Source organism: Oreochromis aureus, linkage group 4, assembly GCF_013358895.1.
Source record: "Oreochromis aureus strain Israel breed Guangdong linkage group 4, ZZ_aureus, whole genome shotgun sequence".
In the NCBI taxonomy this organism is placed as follows: domain Eukaryota; kingdom Metazoa; phylum Chordata; class Actinopteri; order Cichliformes; family Cichlidae; genus Oreochromis; species Oreochromis aureus.
This window is the reverse complement of record NC_052945.1, coordinates 6,793,553-6,820,921: the sequence shown is the minus strand read 5'-3', so window position 1 is coordinate 6,820,921 and position 27,369 is coordinate 6,793,553. Positions and strand designations below refer to the sequence as shown.

At 40.5% G+C, this 27,369-nt stretch overlaps 1 protein-coding gene across 2 annotated transcripts; it reads left to right on the top strand.

The window, feature by feature from the left end:
• map3k3 (mitogen-activated protein kinase kinase kinase 3) lies at window positions 1-21,530 on the top strand. 2 transcript variants are annotated; one of them, XM_039611309.1, is made up of 18 exons: window positions 1-538; window positions 754-1,418; window positions 6,832-6,907; window positions 7,378-7,499; window positions 10,465-10,505; window positions 10,945-11,044; window positions 11,478-11,591; window positions 11,797-11,917; window positions 12,570-12,703; window positions 13,083-13,156; window positions 13,378-13,445; window positions 13,889-13,984; window positions 14,129-14,290; window positions 15,134-15,282; window positions 16,495-16,626; window positions 17,156-17,285; window positions 17,438-17,615; window positions 18,870-21,530. In XM_039611309.1, the coding sequence occupies exons 3-18, from the start codon at window positions 6,904-6,906 to the stop codon at window positions 19,096-19,098; spliced, it is 1,854 nt and encodes a 617-aa protein (XP_039467243.1). In that variant the 5' UTR covers window positions 1-538; window positions 754-1,418; window positions 6,832-6,903; the 3' UTR covers window positions 19,099-21,530. The 2 variants fall into 2 exon arrangements, with proteins under 2 accessions (XP_039467243.1, XP_031581699.1); XM_031725839.2 differs by having other exon boundaries at window positions 1-1,418.
• Window positions 21,531-27,369: the final 5,839 nt, after the last annotated feature.

The following is a 27,369-nucleotide window of genomic DNA, read 5'->3' as shown; positions in this document are numbered from 1 at the left end:
AAAGAAGACTTCCACCGAGTAACAGCGCGTCCCCGCGGCTGCACGGCTCTAATTTAGATAGTTTAGGAGTCAGAAATCCCCCCGGGAATAAATCATCGTTATTACCAGCGTTTGGATGGCGGACAGTGAAGCATCTGGGAAACATGGATACAACCTTTGCGAGCCGTTTTCATGACTTGTTGGAAGCATAAAAGCTGGTTCCGGTGGCGATATTTTTTCTGTCAGGAAGTTTGACGTATTCAGCTGAAGATTATTTCTTGCTTTGTTTTGGTTCGGAAAAGTTGTGGACGACCGCTGGCTCCTCTCAACAAACGACATCTTTGTTACTGTCGCTGAAAACAGACCGAGCTCGTCTAATTTATGTTTTTTTTTTGTTTATTTGTTTGTTTTTAAATATCAGTTTGCTGTTTATATGAATACTCCAGGATCTACAATTTTAGAGTCTGCAGCCCTGCGAAGTCTAAACATCGATGGACTTTATCCTACTTGGCTTCGCATGACATAACGCATCTGGTTAAAGTATATAATAAACTCAAAGGTAGTACTTTTTTCTGCCAATGTCCCTTTAGTCTGTGTTATTTTTAAGTCTGAACTCAGCTCGGTGCTCTCTCAATTAAATTCATCTGCACATTTTTATAGGCCAGATCGGCCTTCGTGTGTTCTTGCCTGATTATGTTTATATCATCATTCACGTTGCAATGCGATGCAGTTATGTGCAATGCAGCAATGAGAATAAAAACATCTTCTGCCTAGGATATTTTGGATTCAAACCTGGAACCACGGTCGAGGAAAATCTGCAAACTTAGCAGGAAGAGAGGCCATCAGAATCACGGAAATCGTACGGTCTTTCCTCTGGCGAGCTGCTACCCACAAATGGATTTCATACAGGCCATACGGTTACTGTTACACTTTGGTTTGGCAGTTTTTGTTCGTATTTAACACTGTAATGGGACACGGCTCTGAATACATTTCTAAATTCATCGATTTTTAGTGTGACTTCTAAAGATGTTTTGGAAATTTAAGTTTTCCAAGGATCCGAGGCTACAACGGCGCAAAAGTTTGCCTCTGGGCCACAGCTGGAGCTGTTTGATGTAGGTTTTCCCATCGGAACATTTTCTCTGTGAGGCTTACAGCTGCCTCATGTGACCGTGCTTGTTTTTACAACCTGGAAAGAATCGGTTTGTGTGTGTGATCTAACTTTCCGTTAAAGAAGACAAGCCCTGGTACCTGGGGGGGTCAGCCCCGCCGATGGCACCTTTACATTCACTCACACTCTTTGGTGTGTTGGTCTGACCGAGGACACTAATGGACGTTAACAACAGCTGGACCTACTGCGTCATTCCTGCCGCTAGACTACGGTGACCAGTCGGCTGTACGCGGGAGAACCTCGGTCCTGACCTGACCTGCTGAGACTACAGGTGAGGGTTGTGAGCTACACCTGAGAGTAGTGACAGGTGTAAATAATGCGCTGTGTTCAGTCGACAGGGAAAAAATGTGTCGGGATTATATATTTGAAATATTTTTTAGATGTGTCTGCCAAAAACAGAAATGCAAGCTTTTCTAATTATTTACGTGGGTCGGTTTTATTATTATTATCATTATTATCATTATTATTATTATTATTGAATAGGCTATGTCCTGGAAATTATTTGTTTTGCTGAATTAGTTGAATAAAGTCTAAGAAATTGACGGTATAAAAAGCTGGGGGGAATTGAAAATGAATATAGATTGTAGTTGCTAATATTTTCTAAAAGTTTCCATTAAAAAAGGACTTGTCTGTGACCTCTTGTCTTAATCAGTCAGGGTTGAAAATGCCATCCAGCTTTCCACCTTTTTAATTGAGAAAAAATTTAAATTCATATTCCATAGTGAATATATAACAGCTGTGCTTACTAAATTTAATAGCTTATCTTCCTCGAGCATGTGTGTCATTCCATTCTGTTCCATTTTCTGTCGTGTGTCTGGGTTCGGGTTGCGTGGGCAGCCATCTAAGCCTCCCTCTCCCTGGTCACCTACTCCAGTTCATCTGGAGGACTGCTGAGGCATTTCCAAGTCAGCCAAGACATTATCTCTCCAGTGTGTGCTTTTTCTACCCTGGAGCCTTCTCCCAGTTTGGACATGCTCAAAAAAACCTTCCTAGGATGGGACCTGGAGGAATTCTAGTTAGATGCCCAAACTGCCTCAACTGGCTTTTATCAATATGGAGGAGTAGTGGCTCTAATGTGAGTCCTTCCCAAATCACTGAGCTCCTCATCTTTTCAATAAGGGAGAGCGTCAGGAAGTTTATTTCCACTGCAATCTCATTATTTGTTTTGGTCACTACCCAGAGGTCATGACCATAGGTGAGGGTAGGAATGTAGATCTGTGCTTTCAAACACAGCCCTCTATTCACCAAAACACCCTGATCACTACAGACACTGAGCCAATCTGTGTGTCTATCACTTGCGAACAAGACCTCGAGTTACTTAAATGCCTCCACTTGGGGCAGCAACTCGTCCCTGGCCTGGAGTTGGCACTCCACCCTTTTCTGGCTGAGGTTCATGGATTCAGACCTGGAGGTGCTGGTTCTCATTCCAGCTACTTCACACTTGCTTGCAAACCAACCCATGTTACGCTGGAGATCACTGCCTGATTAGGACGGAAAAACCACATCATCTGCAAAGAGCGGAGACGTGATCCTGAGACTGCCAAAGCTGAAGCCCTCTGCCATGTGGCTATGCCTTAAAAATTCTATCCATAAAAGTCATGAACAGAATCTCCAACAAAGGGCCAGAAGGACTGCCCTAAACTTCCAAGTGATGCTGCAGAAGCATGTCAAACAAGACAGCCACAAGTTCAGAGTCTTAAGGAAGTCGGGGCAAATTTCATCCACTCCAGGGGCTCGACCTCTAAAGAGTTTTTGACTACTTCAGTAAATCAGTCACAGTAATGGGCCAGTCACCCCTCCTTGTCCCCAGAGTTTGCTTCCACTACAGAAGGTGTGTCAGTGGGCTTGAGAAGCGACTATATCCTCTATTGAGGTCAGCAGAACTCCATCCCCATTGTAAACAGCGTGAGCAGGAAGCTGCTTCCCCTTCCTGAGTCACCTGACAGTTTGCCATAATTGCCAAGTGAGACCGAAAGTCTTGCTTCATTGCCTCGCCAGACTCCTCTCAGACCTGGGTTTTTCACTATATGTTTGGGTACGCCAAGTCTGTCCAGCATCTTCTACCACCACCTGTTTTAACTTATAGCCAGGTGGTGATCAGTTTACAGGTCTGCTCATCTCTTTACCTGAGTGTCCAAAACATACGGCAACAGGCAGATGGTCTGATAACAAAAACAATTACAAAGTCAATCTACCTGACCAAATCACTGCCGGTGGATTGCCCCCTTCCTCCCAAACCCAACCCCCAACCAGCAATTGACTCCAGGGTGGGGCCCCAGTAACCCTATCCCAGGGTATCCATGCCCCTTTTTGTTTGTTTGTTTGTTTGTTTTTCCTTCATCTTAGGGATTTTGTGAATCACTCTTAGTTTGGCCCCTCAAACAGGACCAATTTGCTTTGGGAGACCATACCAGGGGCAAATTGCACTCAACAACATAGCTCCTGGGATCATGTGTGCACACAAACCGCTCCATCATGATAAGGTGGCAATTCATGGAGGGGGAGGTGGCTGTACTATTTTGCAGCATACCCCCTTCTGCAGTTAAACGTTAAATAAAACAACTGAACAAAAATCAACTCAACAGCTAAATTAATAACTTGTACCCAAAGCTCCACAGTGCAGTTATTTTTATTGATCTGAATTCCAGAGCAGCACAGGAAAGAGTGTGTCACTGAAGTCTGAGATGGCAACAAACACCTACACTCACGTATAGTCATTTTACAATATTCAAAAGTCTAAATTTAGGTGTGACAGAGTTTATCAGAATAACTTAGGTCAATAGGGGAAGTCTTTGGACCAGATTATTATGGGCATATAAAAGCATACATCTGTTTTATGGACGATAAGTCAGAACTTCTGTGTCAGAACTTCCAGATACAAAGTAACTTATGTGTATCTGGAGATGTAAGTTGGTTTTCTTAACAATTTCTGTTGAAAACTAACCTTGAATAACTTCATGTTACTATTTAAAGAAAAAGAGAGAATTGATAATGAGTGATGCAATTGCTCAGTAACTGTAATATTTTGCATGATGAAGTATTGAGAGGAGACATATTAGAGGATGCTTTGAAAGGCTAGATTTAAATGCGACTATGAACCTAGAACAGATCTCACTAGAGGCTATTCCCCACGCCATCCTGGTTAGAGTTTAATTTTTGTCATATTTGTATTGAGGAGTAAGCAATGGGCCCATTTGCTGGATACATCTGACTTTGATTGCCAACTCCTGCTACTAAGATAACTGCTACTAAGACAACTTTGTTTTAAAGCTAATATACAGTAGTATATTAGCTTTAAAACAAAGTTGTCTTTATTCACAACACTTTTGCAAGCTTATCCATGAATGCAACAGAAGGTGCCAGCTTTCTGTCTTTAAATCTTTTTCGGTGGTTTTCATGTTAACATGCACAATGAACAGGATTTCCAAAACTCAGATTTTGATGTACATTGTACATAAGCTTTGATTTTCAGTGTATTTCCATGTGTGAAAACACTACAGAGGACATTCTAAGACTCCACGTAGCCAACACAAGCACAAGCTCTTTGTTGAGATTGCAATATTTAAATGTGGTGGGTTGCCCTAAATGAAAAGCACATGTGCACCTGAAACAGGACAGACATCAGGCCATGGGATTTTGCTACGAAGCCCTCAGTCCAAATGCATCACTGGCTTGAGACAGGGGACTGTGGCTGAGAAAAACAGCCTCAGACTAAACACCTCTTAAAGCAGACAGAGAAGAGAGGGTGGAGGAAAATCCATGTAAATCCTGCTAGTCCTGGAAATGCGATACAAGGAAAATAAAGCAGGCACAGCTGACTGGACTGGTACAGTGCAGCTTTGCTCTCCATTGAATTCCCCGAATTCCGCTTAGGAGGTAATTAAAATCAGGAGAAGCAAGAGAGAGATGAGGGTAGCTTGGGGACTTGACAGAGAAGCCTGTTGTGCTGTTGACCATAAGGACCACTTGAGTTGAGGTTTTGTTTCTAAATACTGTGTTGACTGTTCTCTTTCTCACACATTTTTTTTTAGGTAATGCATGAGGTAATTGCTCTATGTTACCTCAGGTGTCTGTACACGAATGCAGCAGTGAGAAATACACACTGCATAAATTCAGTGTTATTTACTTTGGAATTAGATGCTATAAACAAGTTCAAGGACTGCAGGACAAAACTATTTGGCACCTTCACCGTTGGCAGGGCAACTTGAGAGTAGCATAAGCTTGAAAGCAATGTGGCAACGCTCCGGCGACCACAGACGGACATGCCCTGCATTCCTGTGGGTGATTATTACCCAGAAATCCACAAAGTCAATGAGTTGCCTCAGGTGCCGATGCTGCTTATTTCATGTACAGTAGAGTTTCTCGTGTTCTTGTTTTCCTTTAAGACAGCCTTTGACTACAAAATACAGACAGACAGCCTCTGCTGTTGGCTCCAGACTCAGACACTGTTCAACTTCTTGTCTGACCTTCTTTGACTGGGGTTTTTTTAGTCACAGCTATATTCTAAATCAAGCCAGTCCTTAGTTTTCAAGAGTTACTCAGCAGCTAATGATAGAATTTGTGTAGAGGGATTGATTTGCTACAGTATATTTCAAGAAAAATAAAGCATGTGTCAGGATAAAACATGCTATTTCAATCTTTGGGTTCAAGTTGCTAGTCATAAACGTCTTCCTAAGGATGCTGTGTGGTACACAGTTTCTACATAATATCACCAGATATTACGTTGAGGTATCAGAACTGGGTGAGAAACAAGTCGGTGAATTTCTGGGGGAACAGCTGTTTTAAACTGTAGTTGCTGGCAGTGAGTCACTTGTATCTGATGGACCAAACAATACTAACTCATTATTTGGCGCATTTGTGAAAATGAAGTTTGTGTTAAGACCTCAAAGTCTCCAGAAACTCTAAAGTGCTTTGTATTTGCCTTTGCTGAATTAGTTTAAATTCCATGGTTTATTGGTACAAATATGAGGGAAACCCTCTCCATTGAAGGAAATGCCTCAGTTTATAATGCTGTTGACGCCTTGAGCAGGGCTGATAATATTGCCTTGTTAACATCAACAATGGAGTTATGACACAACCGACTTTGAGTTTTGCAGCTCGTGCGAAGGACGCTGTTTAAAGCTGGTAGATACTTGAAACGGCAGAAAACTCCTCACAAAGAACATTTTTCCCATATGAACAAGGCCAGAATAATCACTGCCAGGGCAGCTTGGATTTCAGCCGTTTCCAACTGTCATTCTTTCTCATGGGCAAACTCGCAATACACATTCTCACATGCACTGCACACTTTCACATTCGCCTAGCCTTCCAGTCAGAAAAACTCTTTAGGTCTGTGGTCTGCAGGGTTAGGTTACGTGCCTGCAAGGAATGAGAAGAGATTTGTGTTGTAAATGAAAAAGAGATTCTCTGAAACACATTAAACACTAATGTGTAATTTCATTACAGTAATTTCATACGAGACGGGTACAATATAACAGGTTCTTTGTCATGCCGACGTTCTGGTCTTATTCTGCGATTCCTTTTTTCTTATTGTCTCCTCATATACATAACATTTACCAGTAAGGTAGTGCAAGTTTTTAATGATGCCCTTTGTCATATCTGTTCTTTCTTCAAAACATGTGCTAACCTCAATTATTGCATGCTTTATTCTCATAACTAATTGATTTCTGTGTTTACCACTAAAGGCTCTGGGAGGTGGCTGGCACAGCAAGTTTCCGAAGACTGGTTTGTAGACCTCGATCACAAACAACGCCACAATGAGTAAGTCTTAGAGTATATTTTACTAAACATTAAAAACAGACACACACACCAAACACCATCCCTGAGGTCAAAGCTGGTGCGACTTGCTTCTCCAGACAGTCAGGTGAAGAGGACTGGTTTTCAGCATTCTGGAGATAGGGGTCTGGTTCAGCAGCCCCAGGGCTGTATGATGTCTGTCCAAGCTATACAAGGGGAATATTTTTCTTTCGTGAGCTTGTCCAGACAAGACAGAACTTGCCCTGAGATCAAATGTGGGAATAAGGATATCAAAAACAAAGTACTTCTTTCAAGCCTCCAATACTGAGTCACAGGATAGTTTCAATAAAGCTGCAGTTAAAGATGACTGATTGTCTTTTCACACCTTTTAGTGCAGAGCTCATATCTATTTCACTTTCTGCCAGACTCACACCACTCATTTGTTAATCTACTCTCTAATTGTCTGCTTTTTGCCAACCTATTTTCCCCTCTAGATGAGAGGCAGGCTCTCCACTCTATAATGAAGGACCTCGTTGCCCTCCAGATGACGCGGCGGCAGCCTGTGTCGTCTCATGACAGCGGTAAACCCAAAACACCAGCACAGGCCAACAGACAGGTACAGCATCAGTCCATTGCAATTTGGCTATAAAGTAAGAATTAATTATTTAAACTTTCAGAAAATTAATGAAACTGAAGAACTTAAAATTAAAAAAATGTAAATGGTCTTGAATTTTATCTCTTACAAATCAAAAACAAAACACGTTGATCCAATATGAATACACAACGTCAAGATTTTGTGAGTCTAAAAACACTTAAGGTGAGTTTTGCAATGTAGTTCTGAAGATGTAAAGTAGTCAATTATTAGGCAAGACCCTTTAGAAACGGGTCTAAACGAAGGTTAAACCCTATAAATTTGACTGTCTTCATAAACTGCTTCCTCAGTTGTTGTGTCTTAAATGAATGCGTTATGTTGTGTTTTGAAGGAATATATTTTCTCTAAGTCATGTAGTGAGAAATGAGTGTAATAAACATAATCAGCCCTTAATCCACAGCATCACTCTTGAGCCAGAGTGAGATTTGCTCTATAATTCAATTTAAAACCCCGAGTCTAGAGATCAGGGGGGACAAATGTGTCAAGCAAAGAATTTTTATTAGAGAAAACTTCTTTAATAGAGCTCAGTGTAAGTGTCCAGAACTATTTGGCCAACATTTTTGATGCTTTTAGTATTTCTCCTGACGCACATGGTACATAGTTTTAGCAAAATTACATGAATTTCCAAAGCCACCACCAATTTGTCAAATAATTTTTTAGCTTCTCTAAAAACAAATTCTTCTGCTTATGTTTAAAAAAAAAGAAAAAAGAAAAAAAGAAAAGTCAAAAAAAGGGGAAAAAAGAAAAAGTGGCACTTGGCCCACCTAAAATTTAATTTTAGTGTTTGCCCAAAGCATCGTTCTGGGAAATAAAACTTGTTCCCATTCCTGCAAAAGTTGCATCTAAAGATTGATATACATACTTGACTTATGTCTGTACAGTGTGTGTGTATATAAAGCTTATGTGAGCACCTGACAAGTTTACAAAAGAAATTGGACACTAGGGAGCAAGGACCCTAGTTTTGTCCAAAGGTAGAATGGAAAAGTTCACAAGTAGTAAAAACAAATTCTTCCTCATTTTACAGTTTACTTGGGCTGTTTGAAGAATCTTTGCCCAGGATATAACAATGCATATTGTGGGGGATAGTAATAGTAGTGAAATGACAATATTTAAAAGAGAAAAATGCATCCAAGCTAAATTTGACCCAGGTTGTTGCTGTTCATGGGTTAATGGTCAGCATCCTGAATCCTAAGCTGTAGTTATGTCCTCAATTTCCAATATTACACTTTGGTTTTTTGTCCAAATGAAAGCAATGGGAAATAACTTAGTTGGTAAGATTTAGAGCTGGTGGTAGGTGTAGTTTGTTACCTTTGGACAGGACCATGTTAGCTGATCTCTCCGTTTCCAGTTTAAGCCAAGCCAGCCGGATCCTGGCTGTAGCTTCATGTTTTCTGATGGCCAGTCAGGAAGCAATCTTCTCATGTAACTCTACAAGAAGGTGAATAAGTTTGTTTCCTGTAGAATTATTGCTTCATAACAAGAAATTCTCTCTCTGCTTGGCTATCCATGTAATCTCAGTAACTTTATTTGCAGTTGTTATGAGTGTAAGTTCTCAAAGAAATGAAAGAGGTACACATTGGCTTGTCTTTGTGTGAGACCCACAGTTGAAGTCTAATTGGTATGATCACCGTTACTCCTCAATGCAGCCTGAACTCTCTTAGGCAAACTTTCTTGTAATTTCCTTAATTAATCTTCAGCAATAATTTTACAGACTTCTTGAAGGACAATCTTAGGACGTTGGCTGCCTTTTGTTGCCTTCTGTCTGATTCCACGCCAATCCAATAATAATAAGATCTATCATTTGAGGAAGCCAATCCATGACTGTTGAAGTTTCATTATGTTTTTTCTATAGCGATATGCTTTTACCGCTCTGGAAGTGTGTTTGGGGATATTATCACACACTTTCTAGATGGTATTGCATGGTGGATCAAAATCTGACAGTATGTTGTTGTTTTTTTCATGCATAATTCCATCAGTTTTGACAAGATTTCCAACACCACTGGCTGCAGCCCCAAACCAGACAGAGCCTCCACTGTGGTTTACAGATGGCTGTAGACACTCATTCTTGGCCCTTTTTCCTGACGTCATTTGACGCACGTACTGACAATTTGAACCAAAAATTTGGAATTTGTATTGATCACTCTGTAAGACCTGTTGCCACTGATTTTCACTCCAGTTCTTGTGGAGTCTGGCACACCTCAGGCTTTTCTCCCTGTTTCCCTTCCTTAAGAATGGCTTCTTGACAGCTATTCACTGAGAACATTTCTGATGAGGGTTCAGTGAACAGTAGATGGATCAATTGGAGGACAAAATGCAAAGGCCTGTGTCAGGTCTAAATTTGATTTTTTTTTTCTTATTTCTTAAGGACATGACTCATCTGAATCTTGCCACCTTATTTTTATTCTGCTTGTCTAATTTCCTTAAAATTTTAAGGACACACTGCATAAGATATGCCAAGTGTGCAGCTAATAGCTCTTTGCGAATCACCTTACTGGTGTAAGAATACTGTTTAGGGCTTAAACTTTGTTCTCATTAGCATTTTACATAGATTCAGTAAAGAAACAAGAAATAATTATGTGCTTTTGCACCGGGCCGCTAGTAACAAAGAATCAGAAGACGCAATTTAAAATTGGTTCTTTGCTAAGTTGTTAGATATGTGTAGATACAACTTTGAATAAAACAACATTTCTCTGAAAATGTTCAGGTACAAGGACAACTGGTCTAAAAAATGAGTAAACAAACAGTCTCCAAAAGAAAATCTTTTAAAGACTTTCATAAAGATTAGAAAACCACTGCTCACTTTTAAAAAAACATTACAAGAAAATCTGGCTCCTGGAAAGCAAAATGTAAAGAAATGATAAGTTACTTGAGACTTTTGTGCATTACTGTACTAGCACTCTTTGACCTTGCTATTTCTGCTTTCTTTCAGGACGATGTCAGGATAAAGTTTGAGTTCTCAGGAGAGAGGAGGTGAGTTTGGCGTGGTTTGCATTAACATGCATGTAGTGAGTGTGTAGGTATCGTGCTTTCCAGTAGTATACATTCATATGCAAGTGAGAGGGACTAATAACTTATGGAGGAGACATAAACACATTCACTTAGGCATGCAGCTGTTGTCACATGTTCCAGTTCATGAAAGAGCACTTCTCACAGTCTGACACACACTTAATTCAGACTGGTATGTGAGCTGGAGAAGAGAAGGGAAAAGGACTGTGGTTAGCCAGTGACTGCCAACATAAACCACAAATATGCAAGGTGTACATAGAAAAATCTGCACACATTTAAAACATCAGCTTGTGTATTTTGTTTGCATGTGTGCACGTAATTTAACGCAGTTTCTTTACCAACTGGTGTAAATCTTTCATAATTTCTTTGTCTGGATGATTCATTGCTTCTTTTCCTTTTGCAGGATCCTGGTCTTTGGACGACCTGTGCAGTTTGAGGAAATTCAGCAGAAAGTCAAGACGGTCTTTGGCCAGCAGCTAGACCTGCATTATATGAACAATGAGGTAAAGTGTTATACTTTGCCCCCCCCACCCACCCAACTACCCACAGCTCCTTCTTCCTCAAGAATTTGACGGATCGTTGAGTCGAGACATGTTCAGAGTCAAGGAAAAGATGCAAGAAGACACCGTGCTATCATCCAAATTGTACTTTAAATCTTAAGATGTGTTGTGTTCTTAAATAGTGGTTGTAAATCCTCTTTTGAGGAAGTGCAAGTAATTTGGTAAATGGAAACATGAGTAATGGATCATCCGTTATCAACTTTCCAATTCTCTTTCGCTCAATTGTGCCTTCCTGTATGTCTGTTTTCTGTGTTGACTTAATGTTTGTGCATTTTACGTTGGAACAGCAGCCTGTGTATGCTTGTAAATGTTGGCAAGAATTAGTTTCCATGTCATTTTGAATGTGTGTTCTTTTTGTTGTCTGGTTTCTTGGCAGTTGTCCATTCCTCTGCGAGGACAGGATGACCTTGACAAGGCAATCGACTTATTAGACCGAAGCTCCAACATGAAGAGCATCAGGATATTGCTTCTCACTCAGGAGCACAGCAATGTAAGACTCAAGACACACACACACACACACACAGGGGTGTGCATTTACAGCATACAGTTGCATCACTACCATTTCTTCACCACAGCGCCATGTTGTGAAAAACCCAAGTTCCTGATTTACCGACACTAACTGGTTCGATGACATGATGAAATTGTTAAATGTGTTGTTCACATCTTCTGTTCTCCTGTCTTTTCCCAAACTACAGGCATCCTCTCCTTCCCACCACGTGCCATGTAAGCAGGTGAGGATCAAATCCTCCCAGTCCACCGGAGATGTAAGCACAGTGTACCAAAGCTCCGAGACCAGGGGGCGTCACCTATCAACTGGTAAATACTGGGATTTCAGCTCTATTTAAAGTTCTTCCTAATTTTACTCATTTGGGAAAAAAAGAGATCTGATTGACTTGAATTGGATTATATCTTTTAACAGTTACTGAATTATCAGTTATGGATATTTTTGTTGTGCCTTACTGCCTTGATTTCCCTGCTTGTCTTATTTTACTCTCTTGTACTGGTGTTTCTTTTGCTTCCCCTTGTTGCAATGGGTCCTCTTCCTTTTCCTGTTCACCATCACTAGACGATGCCTGCTGGACAGCAGCCAATCAGATTACAGAATGCTATTAGTGTGGCGGACCAGTGGTCTGTTTTAGGATTTTATTTTTTTTCCCCTCTAGAGGAGGAGGGGTCAAAGTGGCTCCTGGAAGGCTTGAGAGCTTTGCATCATAACAAGTTTAAATGCTGAAACTAGTTCTCAGTGTTGCCTTATCTTTGTTGGTCAGCAGGACGAAAACCCCCAAAATTACAACATGGATGTGTCCTCGAGTTCTTTGAGTGTAGTCTCAACTGCAACATGTCTGACTTTCATGCGTACTCCAGGAAAATAAAAATTAGTTTCAGTAGAGAGGAACAGAGCCTAACAGTTTTTAAAATCAGGCAAACATGTAACTAACTAATACACATAATTTCTGACTGATTCCAGGTTCTCAGAACACAGGGCGTAGTTCCCCACCTCCTGGCTACGTCCCTGAACGCCAGCAGAGGATCGCCCGCCAAGGTTCATACACCAGCATAAACAGTGAGGGAGAGTTCATCCCAGAAACCAGCGATCAATGCGTGAGCCATCTCTTTATTCATAATGGGGGGAAAAAAACTTATAATAGAAATCATATGAATCTTGTGTCTTTGTGATTATGACTTTTAAGATTTGTTTACATATGAGATTCAATTAAGATCTATTCTGACTTTGGTTTTTAATGGACTGTAAGGCTGACATGATGAGATTTTGTAAACATGTTCCTAAGAAGTTCAAATTAAGTTTGGGAGTAAAAAGCCAAACTAAGTATTTGACGAATTCCCCAGATTTGCTCATCTCCATTTTCCAGTGCAGCTGTTCTACAGAAAATGAAAGTTTTCAAAAACATAGTCTTCTGTGTACACAAACCACACGCGCATAAAAACAGACACTCTGAATTTTCCATTGTGCCCTGTGCAGGTGCTGGATCCCTGGAGCAGTGCAGAGAACTCAATTTCTGGAAGCTGCCAGTCTCTGGACAGCAACTCAGACAGGTGACAAACAAGCTCTGCCTGCTAAATACAAACCTAACATTGATGCCGCCTGCCAGGAGCTTACTACTCATGCCTTATTTTATCATTTCTCCATTACATTTCCACTACTGGTATTTGCAAAATAAAATAAATGCAAAGTTTTGCTGATGAAATGCTTAGTTTATTATGGGAAGGCCTCTGAACATACCTCAGTCTTCATCCTTCCCTCTCCTCTTTCACAGCCCCTCACTGAGGAAGTCTCGCATGCACAGAGCCAAGAGTTACCCTGATAATCGTCAAGAGTGCTCAGGTAACAGCCAAGCCAAGTATTTCCATTACCTATATAGAAAGATGATTACAGCACTCATGTAATAAGACATACAATGTGTGCATGAAGTTTATATCTTAATATGTCTTTAAAGCCCTGAAGACAAGTTTTTAGCAAACTGCCCTGCGCTTTGATAAGCTGAGCGCATAACATTAATTACTGATCTGTTATCTATCTATTATACACAATATAATCATTTAATAATAATTTATCTGTTATCTGCTTTTGTTAATCAGTGTTTTCTTGTTAGTGATAATGTAAACTGGCTGCAAACTTACATGAACAGCATTTTTTGTAAGTACAAGCTACAAAATAGAGTATCAAAGAAGCTGAATTTAATGGTATGTGACACTGTGCAGCTAACTAAACTGTTGTTCAACTGCAGCTTCCTGCTGAGCTGTGACACTCTGGGTGTTTGTTTTCAGATCGGGAGAATCATGTGTATGACAGGGTAGCAGGGAAGGGAGGCACCTTTCCTCGAAGGTACCTTGTGTCCCTCCCTTATAAGGACAACAGTGAAGGTGAGATTAATGATATCTACTATATATGTAGCATTTTTCAAGAAGGTTAATTTTTTTTCCTACTGCCTCCATCTGTAGTATAGCCTTCCTTAGTGTCACCATTCACAATTAGAATCAGCCACACTCTTTCCTGTTCTCCTCAAGGTCGCCGAACATTTCCACGGATTCGTCGCCCTCAGGGGAACCTTTTCACTCTAGTGCCCTCAAGACGGTCACTTAACGGCAGTGAGGAGAGTCTGGGCAGCTGGCAGCAGGTCGACGCACAAGGCAGGCTACGCCCCCAGGATCGTTCTGTTCCCCATAAGTGTGAGTAAAACACCTTTAATAAAAAGGTTCATACGCAGCGCTTATGACAGAGATGAATAAATGAGTCACTGCAAGTCCAACAGCGGTAATTACATTTTTCAGCTGAAGCTTATCTCAATCATGTTAGTTCCTGCTATATTACATCATAAAGAACAAAACATTTGTTTCCATACTCTTCATAAAATTACTCACGGGAGTGAAATTATAGTGGCGGTAAATGAAACGTAACTAAATTTGACAGGAAGTTGTTTTTTTTGTTTGTTTGTTTTTTTTCAAATTGTCAAATGACAATTTTAACAGCTTGGAGCCAGTCTACCGTAAAGACTGGATTTAAAATTGTAATTGGAAATGACCATTTGAGGAAGTTGTGTAATGGATGAGTAACATGTTGTTTAATATTCAGTTATATTTCTGAAAATGTAAGCTGGTAGTTAGCACTGTTACCTCACAGCAGGAAGGTCCTGAGATCAATTCCACCATTAGGCCGGGGTCTTTCTGTCTGTTTAGTTTGCATGTTCTTCCCGTGTTTGTGTGGGTTCTCTCAGAGTACTCCGGCTTCCTCCCACAGTCCAAAGACATGCAGTTAGTGGGGATAGGTTAATTGGAAAATCTAAATTGCCCATAGGTGTCAATGTGAGTATGAGTTGTGCATGTGTGTGTATATGTGTTAGCCCTGCGACAGATTGGCGACCTGTCCAGGGTGTACGCTGCCTCTCACCCTAAGACAGCTGGGAAAGGCTCCAGCCCTCGTGCGACCCTGAAAAGGATAAGCGGAAGAGAATGAATGCATACATAAATCAACAACCAACAAATATTTTGTTTTGTTTTTTTGTCTGTTTTCAGCGCCCAGTGCTCCGGTGACGTGGCGCCGGGGGAAGCTTCTGGGCCAGGGCGCGTTTGGCCAGGTTTACCTGTGTTATGATGTAGATACTGGGAGAGAGCTGGCTGCCAAGCAAGTCCAGTTTGATCCTGACAGTCCTGAGACCAGTAAGGTGAGGAGCTAGGAGATATTCATTGACACAAATGGTTTAACTTTATGCATACCTTCACAAACACAGAATTTCTTTTTTCACGTGTGTGGGTGTTCTCACCATTTCTCTCCCTGGTACTCTTATTTCCACGGTGACTTTCTTCTTATGCTCACATGTTGTATATTTGCAAACTTTAGCTTTTGGTTGTACATTAAAATTGTGCTGTGTTTGTCAGAAGGTTACATCACATCCTCTTTTTACTGTACATCTCATGAATGATGAAATCGCCTTTTTTTTTTTTTCTTCTTGTTTTTTTTAATGTCAAACTTAAGGTTGCACATTACTGACAAGTCATGAGTTGGGACCAATGTCCAGCTGAAAACGTGCCAAGTATGACTTCATACGATAATCTGTTCAGGTCATTATGCTGGAATGTAGATTGTTAGCAGGAATAGCTGAGCATGGGATTAATAAATCAACCAACATCCACAGTTTAGCTTCGGCTCTGGATTCAAGCTTCCAATTTTATTTTATCCCCCGAGACAAAAATAAAAGCCTGCTGGAAGGAAAATCAACAAACTAAAAGTGGAATGCATCGTAGAAGTTGTCCTTCCACCATCAACCCCCCTCTTCCCCATTTTAATTTCTTTTCCTGTCTGCCACAGAGAAAACACGCACTGTCACTTCCTGTATCTGAGAGCAGCCAGATATTGCAGTGGTGACGGAGGGGCGATGGGTCAGCATTGCATTGACCTCTTGTTACCCCTTCACACCCCCACTCCCACCCCCTGCTTGTAGCAAATGTGATTCAGTATTTGTTTCTGTAAAAGCAGCTTCAGTGCTGGGACCTGGGGATTAGTCTGTGTCCCTCTGAGTTCCTACTCTTCCTTTCTCTGTCTCTCTCTCTGCTGTGGCCTAATTCTCTGAAGTAAACACAGGAACTACTTTTAGGGAACTGTGCTGTTGGCTTTTATTGACTCTCTGCATTAGTTTCCACATTTGGCTTGACTTCACATGCAGTAAAAAAAAAAAGTATCTTTTTGTTTATGGCTGCATTTGTTTATGATGACTGTGTAATGGTAACTGATATAACAGGGCCTGGGGTGGGAATTAGCTGTAGCTAAAATCCACATTTTTACAATTTGCAAAAGATGTTGAAAAATTATAGATTTTCTGTTATTTGTTGCCCTTTCTTCAGTTTTTAATTTTCCCTGTGTTCACTGTTTTGTGCAGGAGGTCAGCGCTTTAGAGTGCGAAATCCAGCTGCTGAAAAACCTACATCACGAGCGCATTGTTCAGTACTACGGCTGTTTGAGGGATCACAACGAGAAAACTCTCACTATTTTCATGGAGTACATGCCGGGGGTGAGTCTCAGCAGCTCTCATTTTACAGATTCAGGCAGAGCAGTGATTGTTTTCATAATAATCATTTGCTCAACCGCATGCTTTGTGTTCATTTCCATTGCATGTAGGACTGATGAAACATGAGGGCATCAAAGACACAAATGTCCACGAGTTAATTTTTTGCACTGCTGTGTTGACAATATAAACATATTTATTTATTCAGAAAAGTGATTTGACCACTGTACTTTTATTATAATGGTCAAACCACTACAGTTACTCCATTTAACTGGGCAGTTTTTTAACTATTCCAGAAACTAGTGAGAGAAAGTGACAATGTGTGATTTTACTTAAGCAGGGAAAGTAAAATAATGTTGTTCTCTACTCATATACAGTGGTTTGTTATTGAATAACTGGCTGAGAAACACATTTTTGTTTCCTTTTCATTCTTCTGTCATCTTCAGCTTTTTAACTTGACTTCTTAGCTCATTGTTTTTACTCTTTATTGCATTCACTATCTGTGGCTTGTTAACCTGCGATTTCTTCCTGTCAGGGTTCGGTCAAAGATCAGCTGAAGGCCTATGGGGCCCTGACAGAAAATGTCACCCGCAAGTACACAAGGCAGATCCTGGAAGGCATGTCCTATCTGCACAGCAACATGATTGTACACAGGGACATCAAAGGTAGTCCTGTTTAACTGCAGATACTGAAACATCATGCTCTGCAGAAAGAAAACGTTTAGTGTTTTATAATGAGACTCTTGGTTCTTACTGTGTGTGGATGATGAGTATTGACATGTAATATTTGCATGTTTCATATCAACTGTGGCTTTCAGGTGCCAACATCCTGCGGGATTCAGCAGGAAACGTGAAGCTTGGAGATTTTGGTGCCAGCAAAAGGCTCCAGACCATCTGCATGTCTGGCACCGGCATACGCTCTGTAACCGGCACCCCCTACTGGATGAGTCCGGAGGTGATCAGTGGAGAGGGCTACGGAAGGAAAGCTGATGTCTGGTAAGACCAAAAGATCCACTTCAGTTTAGTTTTGTCCAAGTTGATCAAGGCGGTGTGTTAAACTGAAGTTGACCTCTGCACCATTTCAAAAGGCTTGCTGACATACAGTTTATTTGCTAGAAAGAGAGAGAAGCTTAGTAGAAACTATGGAACTGATCCAAATGCATGATGGTGGTACAGTTTTTGGTGTTGATATGGATGCGTTAGTTGGGGCACAAAATAATGACTAAAACTACAAGAACTATATTCTTAATCTAATTTGTGTATTTACTCAAGGACTGCACCTTGAGGTACATCTTTTTATGCCTCCTTGCTTGCAACACGTGTGGCCATTATTCTTTTGGTACACTGCTTCTTTACAGCAACATCCATACATGAAGCATTCTCTACTTCAGTTTTTTGTCTCTCTTAGTTAACAAATCAACTCACACTCTGTAAACATGGAGTAAAAAAACAAGGTTTAATGTTGTCAGGTCACATAAATCTTATTTTACATACATTTATACATACCCAAATCCTTCAGTAGACTGGCAACCTGTACAGGATGTACTCCCTCTGTCCCAGTGACAGCTAAAATATGCTCCTGCAGTAGTGAATATAGAAACCAGCAGTCTATATTCACTAACAATGGGGTGTTTGTTGCTGCAGATAATGATACCTGTGATTGGTGCTGGAAACCTGTGTGAGAGTGAAACAAACACATGAAGAACCTTGATGGAAGTAACAAACTACTAAGTTTAATGGGCAGAAGTTAGGATCACACAATGAAGGGTTGGGGAGGCTGAGACATCTTAATGTAAGTGTGAAAATACCAGGCCATTACTTGGTAAGCAGGAGAAACAATGTTCTCTCAAAAGAAAAAAACAAAATTGTGAGTGGAGCCTGCTGTATGAAACCCACTTTCTACTGCACTCCCACACACAGAGCAGACCACATTCCCTCATGCAGTCTAATTGGGTGGTGACCCACCAGGCGAGTGATGTGATTGGCTGAAGGCCAGTCAAACAGGTCATTACAGAAGTTGGTATGTTCCAGGTTTTCAGTTTGTGCTGGAAGGGGAGTAATGCTTTTAGGGCGTTCTGAACCGCCCAGATAGGTGGCAGAGGCCATCTGCAGACAGTGTGTGTCGAAGTTTCCACTAAACACATTCCTGTAAGGCTTTAGGAGTGAGTCGTGTGGTATTTGTTTCAACTTGTTTTGAAACTCCACTGTAAGTCATATTAAAGTTAAATTTATTGTCTATGTCTTTTGCAGGAGTCTTGGTTGCACAGTGGTCGAAATGCTGACAGAAAAGCCACCGTGGGCTGAATATGAGGCCATGGCAGCGATATTCAAGATCGCCACCCAGCCCACCAACCCGCTTCTGCCCTCGCACACTTCCGACCAGGCACGGGACTTCATCCGCAGCATTTTTGTGGAAGCTAAACACAGGCCCAGTGCTGAGGAGCTGCTCAGACATCCTTTCTCCCAGATTCTGTGTTGAGACCTGCGTGGTTTCTGAACTGAACCACAGAGTAGCCTCAGCAGCATGTGCAGCTTCCTTAAGATCCCAGAAATCCAGACATGGAGATGACTGAGATGTCAGTGTTAAGGGCACTGAGCTTCTTCCAGGACTCAGATACTTTAAAGAAGATTTCTCACAAGCACATCCAAAGAACACAAACAACACTGACCATGGCAGTCAACACGAAGCCTTAAAAATGCCAGCATGTGCTCTTACAAGAGTCTCCACAAGGGGGGAACAAAACACAGATTAAGTAGCTTGATAGATTCAAGCTCACAGAGTCACACACACCAAATGACGCACTCCAAAGGCAGAATTATATAGTTAAGGCTCAAGCACCAGTTGCATCAGCTCCCATGTTTACATTCACTTGTGCAGTTATGAGAAATGCCAGATATCCTTAAGTATTTAAATCTAAACATGCAGCTTCAGCTCATTTTAAAGCTACAGTGAGCCGAAAGTGTAAGCTGAACCACAATGTCGCTAAATGGACAGGATTGCTGTTCTGTTTTCCCCATCTTGTCCATCTCCATCTTTCTGAGACAAAGAAATCTCTCTTTTTTAAGCTATTTGTGATGCACTTTTTCAGGTTTTAGCCCATTAAAATTGAGACGTTTTTTAGGATTGTTTAGTTATCTTGGTAAAAGGGAAGATAGGAAATTTGGATAACACCATGAGCAAAGCCTGATAATATTATCTTCAATAGACGATCATCCTCCACAACTCATTTGTTTTTCTGTTCATTGCATTTGAACAGATCTAAACATCCGTTTCTCTGGAAAAAAAAAAAAATATATATATATATATATATATATACATAAGTAGAAATCAAGACTTTGTAACTGCCAAAGAGTTGTCACGTGCAGCTAAAGTAAGAAATGCACGTTGCTCCCAACTTGACCGATTAGTTTAAATTAGGTTTGGTTCAGTTTCATTTTCAAAAAATACATTTTTGAAGCAAACTTTTCAAAGATTGCCAGGTGTTTTATTTTTTTTGACATGCTTCGCTCTTTCACTTGGAACTAGTTTTTATGTGTGAGAGGTGCAAACAGGAGCAATGCAGGTGCTTAGCCTGATCTAAGAGAGATTTTTCTAACAGTTAGTTTTCAGGTAGAAGAACAATATCTCCTCTTTCAGGCCGTCTTAATGGATTCAGGTAAATTCAGAAACTCAGTGCATTTCAATACAGTCTGGGGACTGAGCTGAATAATGTAATAAACAGTTTAAGGGATGTTAAGGGTGGAACTTCACCTCGTAGTAACTAATTTTTCTGTCAGACGTCCTCCTGCTGTAGCTCAGAGCAGGAGCAGATAAACTAACCTTGTATGTATAAAAGTAAATCAGATGACGCTTTTTATTGTTTGAAAAGTCAAACTAAAGGCCTTAATGTGATGGGCCTTCTTCGTGTTCACGTGTGTCTGGCCCAGACCTCCCTGACTGAGAAGCTTTAGCGTAAAGATCAATTTAAATCAGATGCACTTTTCTATAAAATGAATGTTTGTGATGTTTTGGTTTGTTTAACTTCAAATGTGAAAATTCTTTCACTTGTATTTATATCCCCATGTCCACTCCAGTTAGATTTTTATAGGTATATATGTTTAAATATATTTTTTATATTCAGACTCTGTCAAAGCTAATGATACTTTGAGGACTTAGTTTTGTTAAAAGTGACTCATTGAAAGCAACTGGTTTTGCAGACATTTCAGAAATGGGGTTTATAAATGAAAAATGGATGGAAAACGAACTCAGGCTGCCTGGTTTTTGTTCCAGTGCAGAAAAATGTTTCCACACATCCTTAGCTATACATTCTGAAGGCAGTATTACCTGACAGGTTATGGAAATTTTGCATGATTGGCCATACTGTTTTGACTCATCTAGGAGACCCATGAATGAAACCTTTAGGGGTTTAACTTACAAAAGAAATTTCTAGGAATATTTCTCTGTGAACTAAGTGTTATTAAAGCATAATTAAGTGGTGTGTGAGCCAAAGACAAACAGGATCAGAGCCAGCGCTGAATGTCAGAGTTCGCTGTTCAACCCAGACGACGACTTTGTTTATCCCAGGGTTCAGACGAGTCCAGTATTAAATGATTTTTCTGGGCAATAAGCTTGCTACTGCCTTAACTGTAATAGAAAACAATTTCTGTGGGGCTGCTACATGCTAAAGGCAGCTAAAATGTGTTTTAGGTAATGCAGTTTTAAAGAAATTAAGGACCCTAGGATGATCAAATGAATGCAGACTAGCTGGTAGAAATCAATATATGTAAATGTATTATATGTATCATGACAAGACTTGCAGTGCAAAGTCTAATGTATCAAATTTATTTTACAGCAAGAAAAGAATAGTATGTTATATATAAATATATACTGTATATATGTCCTTCCCTGTCTCAAAAACAAATAAATAGTTTTTAAATATGTCGTCTAATTGTTATCAGTGTATTTATATGCGTGGGAGGACGAGCCTGTCCAAACCCAGTGAGTCCTGTAAATGAAGGGACACAGGAGACTGAGCTCATTGTTGGCAATAAGAAGCTACTTGATTGATGCACTCGTTTTTCTTTTCTCTCCCTCCCTCGCTCTGTTTCTTCCTCTCTTTTGGCTCTTTCACTCCTCTCATGAGGGAAAACAGGAGGCAGACACAGGAAGAGGAGATTTCTACAGGCCGTGTCCGCCTGTGAGATGGATAAACAGACTGTATCGAACAAAGGGTCTTTTTTTTTCATGAACTGGTGTCATATAGACATTCCCTTACTTTTGACAGGCTTGGTTTTTATTGTCTTTTCACTCTTTTTTTTTTTTTTTTTTTTTTTTTTTGGAGAATGGCATTATAGTGTAGAGTGAGATTTTAGGGTAAATGACAGCTTTCTTGTCTTTTGTTTCAACAGTAATCACTTTACCACAAATGTGCTGCATAGATTATCCATAAAGAAACCATTATCATTGGTTTTAATTGGTTCAAAACTTGTCAAAACCTTTTGTCAAAACACATCCTGTAGTATTCTCATCCTATCAAAATACTTTGCTAAACTAATGACATCTCTGTCTGCTATATAACTTAGAAACTAGTATTTGCAACATGTTAAACATGGAGAACGAGGCCTCTAAATATCTGAAGGTTAGGATTATTACTGTGAGCTGATGATGTTAACACTTATCCGACAAAATCTCTAGCGTGCCTTCTCTTTCTTGGTTTTAATGAGGCTATAAATTCTGACATGTTAATGATTTTCTGACCTGAGTATAATCAAGTGAAGCTTGGGTTGTTATCTGAGTGCCATCCTCATTATGTGATGTGTAGGGTAAGCAGAGCTATCTGTGTGTATTTGGGCCCCCAGCATTCCTGCTGACAGGCAGACTGGAGCTTGGGCTCTAAACCCCGTCTCTCTGACGTCTTCTTTGTGGCTACGCTCTGTTTGGACCTAGTGGTGCTGAGTCATATTGCTGTTCAGTCTGTCCCAGTTAAGCCCCCCTGATTTTCATTAAAACCCTTTTCCCACAAGGCCTTGCAGCTTCAGTAGAACCCAAGCTTTCAGCTGTGTTGTTTTTAACTGTCAAGTCTCCATCGGCACCAGCCGACAGTCAGTACCAGCAGTGGAAGAGTGCTCAGATCCTTTGTTTATTGCACAAGAACAGGTGTTTTCATTTATTTTCCCCAATTAGTCCTCAATTTTTTTTTGTTGGGCGAGACTGTTATGGAAATAATCGAAGTATGAAAACCTTCCTGCCGTTGAAGGTGAATGAAGCAAATAGGAGATTCAGACAGACAGGCACGCGCCACACACTCCTTAGATGGGATCTAATTAAGCAGATAAATTAAAGGAGCTCAGTGCCCCTGTATTATATGTGACCAGTAGCGAAAATTGGAAGTAGGTTTAAGAATTTTATATGCTTTTAATATTGAACTTATAACAGGATGTTTTTATATATAGGAAAAAACAATTTTTGTATAATGGCAGAAAATGAAATCTACTTATTTTCCCTCCACAAGTCTCAGTTAATCAGCCAAGAGCACTGCACACCAGGTAAATGTAAAGATATGGTAGGCTCATACTAATCTCATGTACAATGATTTCTCTCAAGAAAGAAAAGGAGTAAAATGAAAACGATACTACACCATGAGGATCAGTTTACAGACAGGAAATACACCTAGTTTTAGGCATAAATAAAACCTGCATTCAATTATGTTGTTGTTTTTTAATATTCCTAACAATATCAGTGTCCTAGATATGTTGGCTCAGCTATGCAGGAATTATGCAAAGTCACTAAAAAGTATAATTTGTCCAGACCAAACAAGTACAGCAGGGGTGTGAGGGACACAATCAAGCACTCTCCCCACCTGTGTAGTCGTTGGGGGATGCAAGTCTCATGTTCACAAGAATTGATGCAGATAGGTTAAATTCATCTTGTTTAATTTGTTGCACGACATCATTTTGTGGGTGTAACACTTTTTTTTTTTTTTAACCCAAAGCAGCTAGTTTTGATTAAGGCCTACCCCTTAATTTACACCCTGTCTGTCCTTGATGTAGTGATGAAGGTGGGGCTGAGACAGTCGTATTTCCAGCTTGTTGGTCAGGATTCAGTTTGGTATGTGGCCATGTACATTCAGACATCAGCCAGGTTGAAGAATGGTAGCTGAGAGGTTCACACTGGGGTTTCTGGACGCAAAATGCCAGAGCAGTCAAACTTAGCTGGCTGCGATTTTATCTTGGCCTGAGATCATTTCAGTTTTAAGATTCTGCCCCACACCCCTTCTTCTTGTAATTCCTGCAGATGAGATGGTCTTCTTGTGCTGGATCTATGAATCAGCTGTTTGACTTGGCCCTTCATGAAACTCTTGCAGCAGGGAGCAAAGAGAAGGAGAGGTCTGCAGCACCACTTTTACTATCTTTCTGCGTGGATGTTTAATCATCAGGACATATTACCTCAGTGACCAGAACTCAGGCAACGGTGGTGATTGCCGGAAAAATTCAGAGGGGCGAAACAATTACTGTCACCTTAATGATGCAAGCATGCTATTAATCCTTAGAGATGGAGCCTTTTTAATCAACAAATCTCTGCCAGACTTATAGTGTGCCATCTTGTTTAACCTGCATTAAGAGAGACCAATTAGAATTCAAGACAGTGTGCTGTTGTTTTTCTTCTTTACTAGCAACAACACTCAGAGGCCAAATAGTAAAGTCCTAGGGCCTTTATTCACTGTCTCCCACTGAATAAAGGCACTATGATTGGTCTACAGTCCCTGTGATTTTATGGCCTAGTAACAAAGAAATCCTTTATGAACCACTGCTGTTGGGGTTTTTACTACCTTCAGCAGTTAAATGTGCTACTGCCAGTTTGATCTTCCTAACACCAAACAAAAACAGAATTGATATTTTTGCTGGAATTTAACCAAATACTGGTACTTTTTTTTTTTTTTTTTTTTTTACCATGTTGCAACTGTTTTTTGGGGGGAATTTGCAGAGCCAGAATGTAGAACTAAACAAAAGGCAAGCCTTTATAGAGGTTGATCAAGGTTCCAAATGTGATACAAAAAGTCCAAAGAACTAGGAAATGCCAGGAAACATGAGGACACAAGAGCAGGACACACACTGAGGATTACACAAATGACACCAGAACAAAGAACAGAAGGAAGAGTGAGGTTTCTATAAACCCAGAAGGCTGATTAGGGATAAAGCACAGGTGGCAGAATCAAACAAAGGTGAAGAACAAAAACTTGCATGACCAAACATGGATACAAAAGACTTATGTGAAATATATAAAATATAAATTAAAGATAGTGAGAAGGGAACACCTGAGGACAAAGACATGAACACAGAAAGAGGAGATAGAGAAAAGAAAGAAACTTGCTACACAGTTACCGTTGCTTTTCTCATTAAAATTACTTAGGGTTATTTACTGTATCTTGTCAGCAACACAAAACCAATATTACTCATAGTTTTTTTTCCAGCAGTATTTTCCCAAACTTTTAGTACTTTTGTGTCTTTTTGAGCTCTGTTTTCAATAACATTATTGTCATGCCAAAATACTCTGTTCTTGACATGAGGGATATATTCTTGCAGAAGGAAATGGGCACTTGGTCAAAATCTCACTTCCATAAATCACATCTTCTTCAAAAAGATCAGCTGAGGTGGTCTGAGGTAGCCAGCTCTGTGGTTGTCAAGGTAATGGATGATAATGGTTTTGCAATGCAGACTCTGTTAGTCCTCATAGAGTTCAGATTAAAAGGCTTTACTCACCAACTCCCTTCCTCCCCACATCTCACCACCTGACCCCACTCATCTCTGCCATCCATCTGTCTTTGGAACCAGCAAGACATCTAATAACCAGACACAGTGAACATCTCCAAGTCTTAACAGTTTCACTGGGAAGTGTTTTTCTTCTTTCTATTGAAAGTGTGCATGTACTGCAGTATATCTATCTATCTATCTATCTATCTATCTATCTATCTATCTATCTATCTATCTATCTATCTATCTATCTATCTATCTATCTATCTATCTATCTATCTATCTATCTATCTATCTATCTATCTATCTTCTTTGAGATGAAGTGTTATAGATTAATATTTAATGGCATATATAATGAAAACCCTGGGTCATAAATAATCAGGTGCCATCTTATCTTAATAGTACCATAAGGTACTATTAAGGTACTATAAGGTGAGATACCTTATCTTACCTTATAGTACCGTATCACACTATTACAGCACTTCGCTCTCGCACTGCAGACTTACTTGTTGTTCCTAGAGTATTTAAAAGTAGAATGGGAGACAGAGCCTTCAGTTTTCAGGCCCCTCTTCTGTGGAACCAGCTTCCAGTTTGGATTCAGGAGACAGTCACTATCTCTACTTTTAAGATTAGGCTTAAAACTTTCCTTTTTGCTAAAGCATGTAGTTAGGGCTGGACCAGGTGACCCTGAATCCTCCCTTAGTTATGCTGCAATAGGTGTAGGCTGCTGGGGGATTCCCATGATGCATTGAGTATTTCTTCTTCAGTCACCTTTCTCACTCACTATGTATTGATAGTAGTGCTGTCAGCGTTAATCTCGTCAAAATGACCGCATTAACACGACAAATCTCCGTTAGCGAGTTAGCGCGGATCGCCCCGTGTGTGGGGCTGCATGGCGCTAATGCATTAACAAGCTAACCGCCGTAACGCGTTGACGCCGTGCTGGCCCACGCACGGGGCGATCCGCGCTAACTCGCTAATGGAGATTTGCCACAGCATGTCTTTTATCCCGTCTTCCTTCTTTCTTCCCAACCGGTCGCAGCAGATGGCCCCGCCCCTCCCTGAGCCTGGTTCTGCCAGAGGTTTCTTCCTGTTAAAAGGGAGTTTTTCCTTCCCGCTGTCACCAAAATACTTGTTCATATGATTGTTGGGATTGTTATTGTAGGGTCTATCTTACAATAGAAAGCACCTTGAGGCAGCTGTTGTTGTGATTTGGTGCTATATAAATAAAATTGAATTGAAACTGAATTGAATATACTTTGTTGAAAATGTATTTTCTCCAGTCTGGGTAATATGAACTTTTTCATCATACTTTAATTTTCATTACTGATTAAGCACATTTTATAATAAATATTCCCATTAAGGATGAGTTAATGAATAATGTTATGCCCTTTGTTATATAACTGCTGCCCTAAACTGTGATCCAAAGAGGAGTGACAACAGCTCTTAGATTCTCTCCACACAACTGACCCTGTGAAATCATTTGACCCTAGTCTCAAATGATTTCACAGGCTTTTGTTGTGCACACTTCCAATACACTCAGCAATGTTTTTAATATACTAATCTTTCTTTGTATCTGTACCTGCTCCACCTGCCGATCTGAAGTTATTTTCTGATTAGAGAGCGAAGATCTCTCCCCAGCACCCTTTTGTTTGATCAAACTGTGTTTCTGTTTTTGTGAGAGCGCATGTGTGGTCAGCTTGAATTGGTGGCCAGACCCTGTCACACAAATTCCTTTTCATTCAGCTCAAACAGAAAGAAAGAGAGGAAGACAAAAAAGGGTGAAAGTAAGAGTGAGAGAGAGAGTGAGTTAGAGGCTGGGGAGAAGGGAGGAGAAAGGGGGAGAGGGAGAAAGCCAAGAGACATTTGTAGTTGAGTGGACGAGCACAGACAATCCCTGGCGCACAGCTTTTTGAGTGTCATGTAAACCACCCCTTCGCTCTCCCTTTTTGTCCCATTCACTGCCTGCCACCCTCCCTTCTCTCTGCCCCACCCTGTGGTCTCTCTGCTTTGGTCTTGG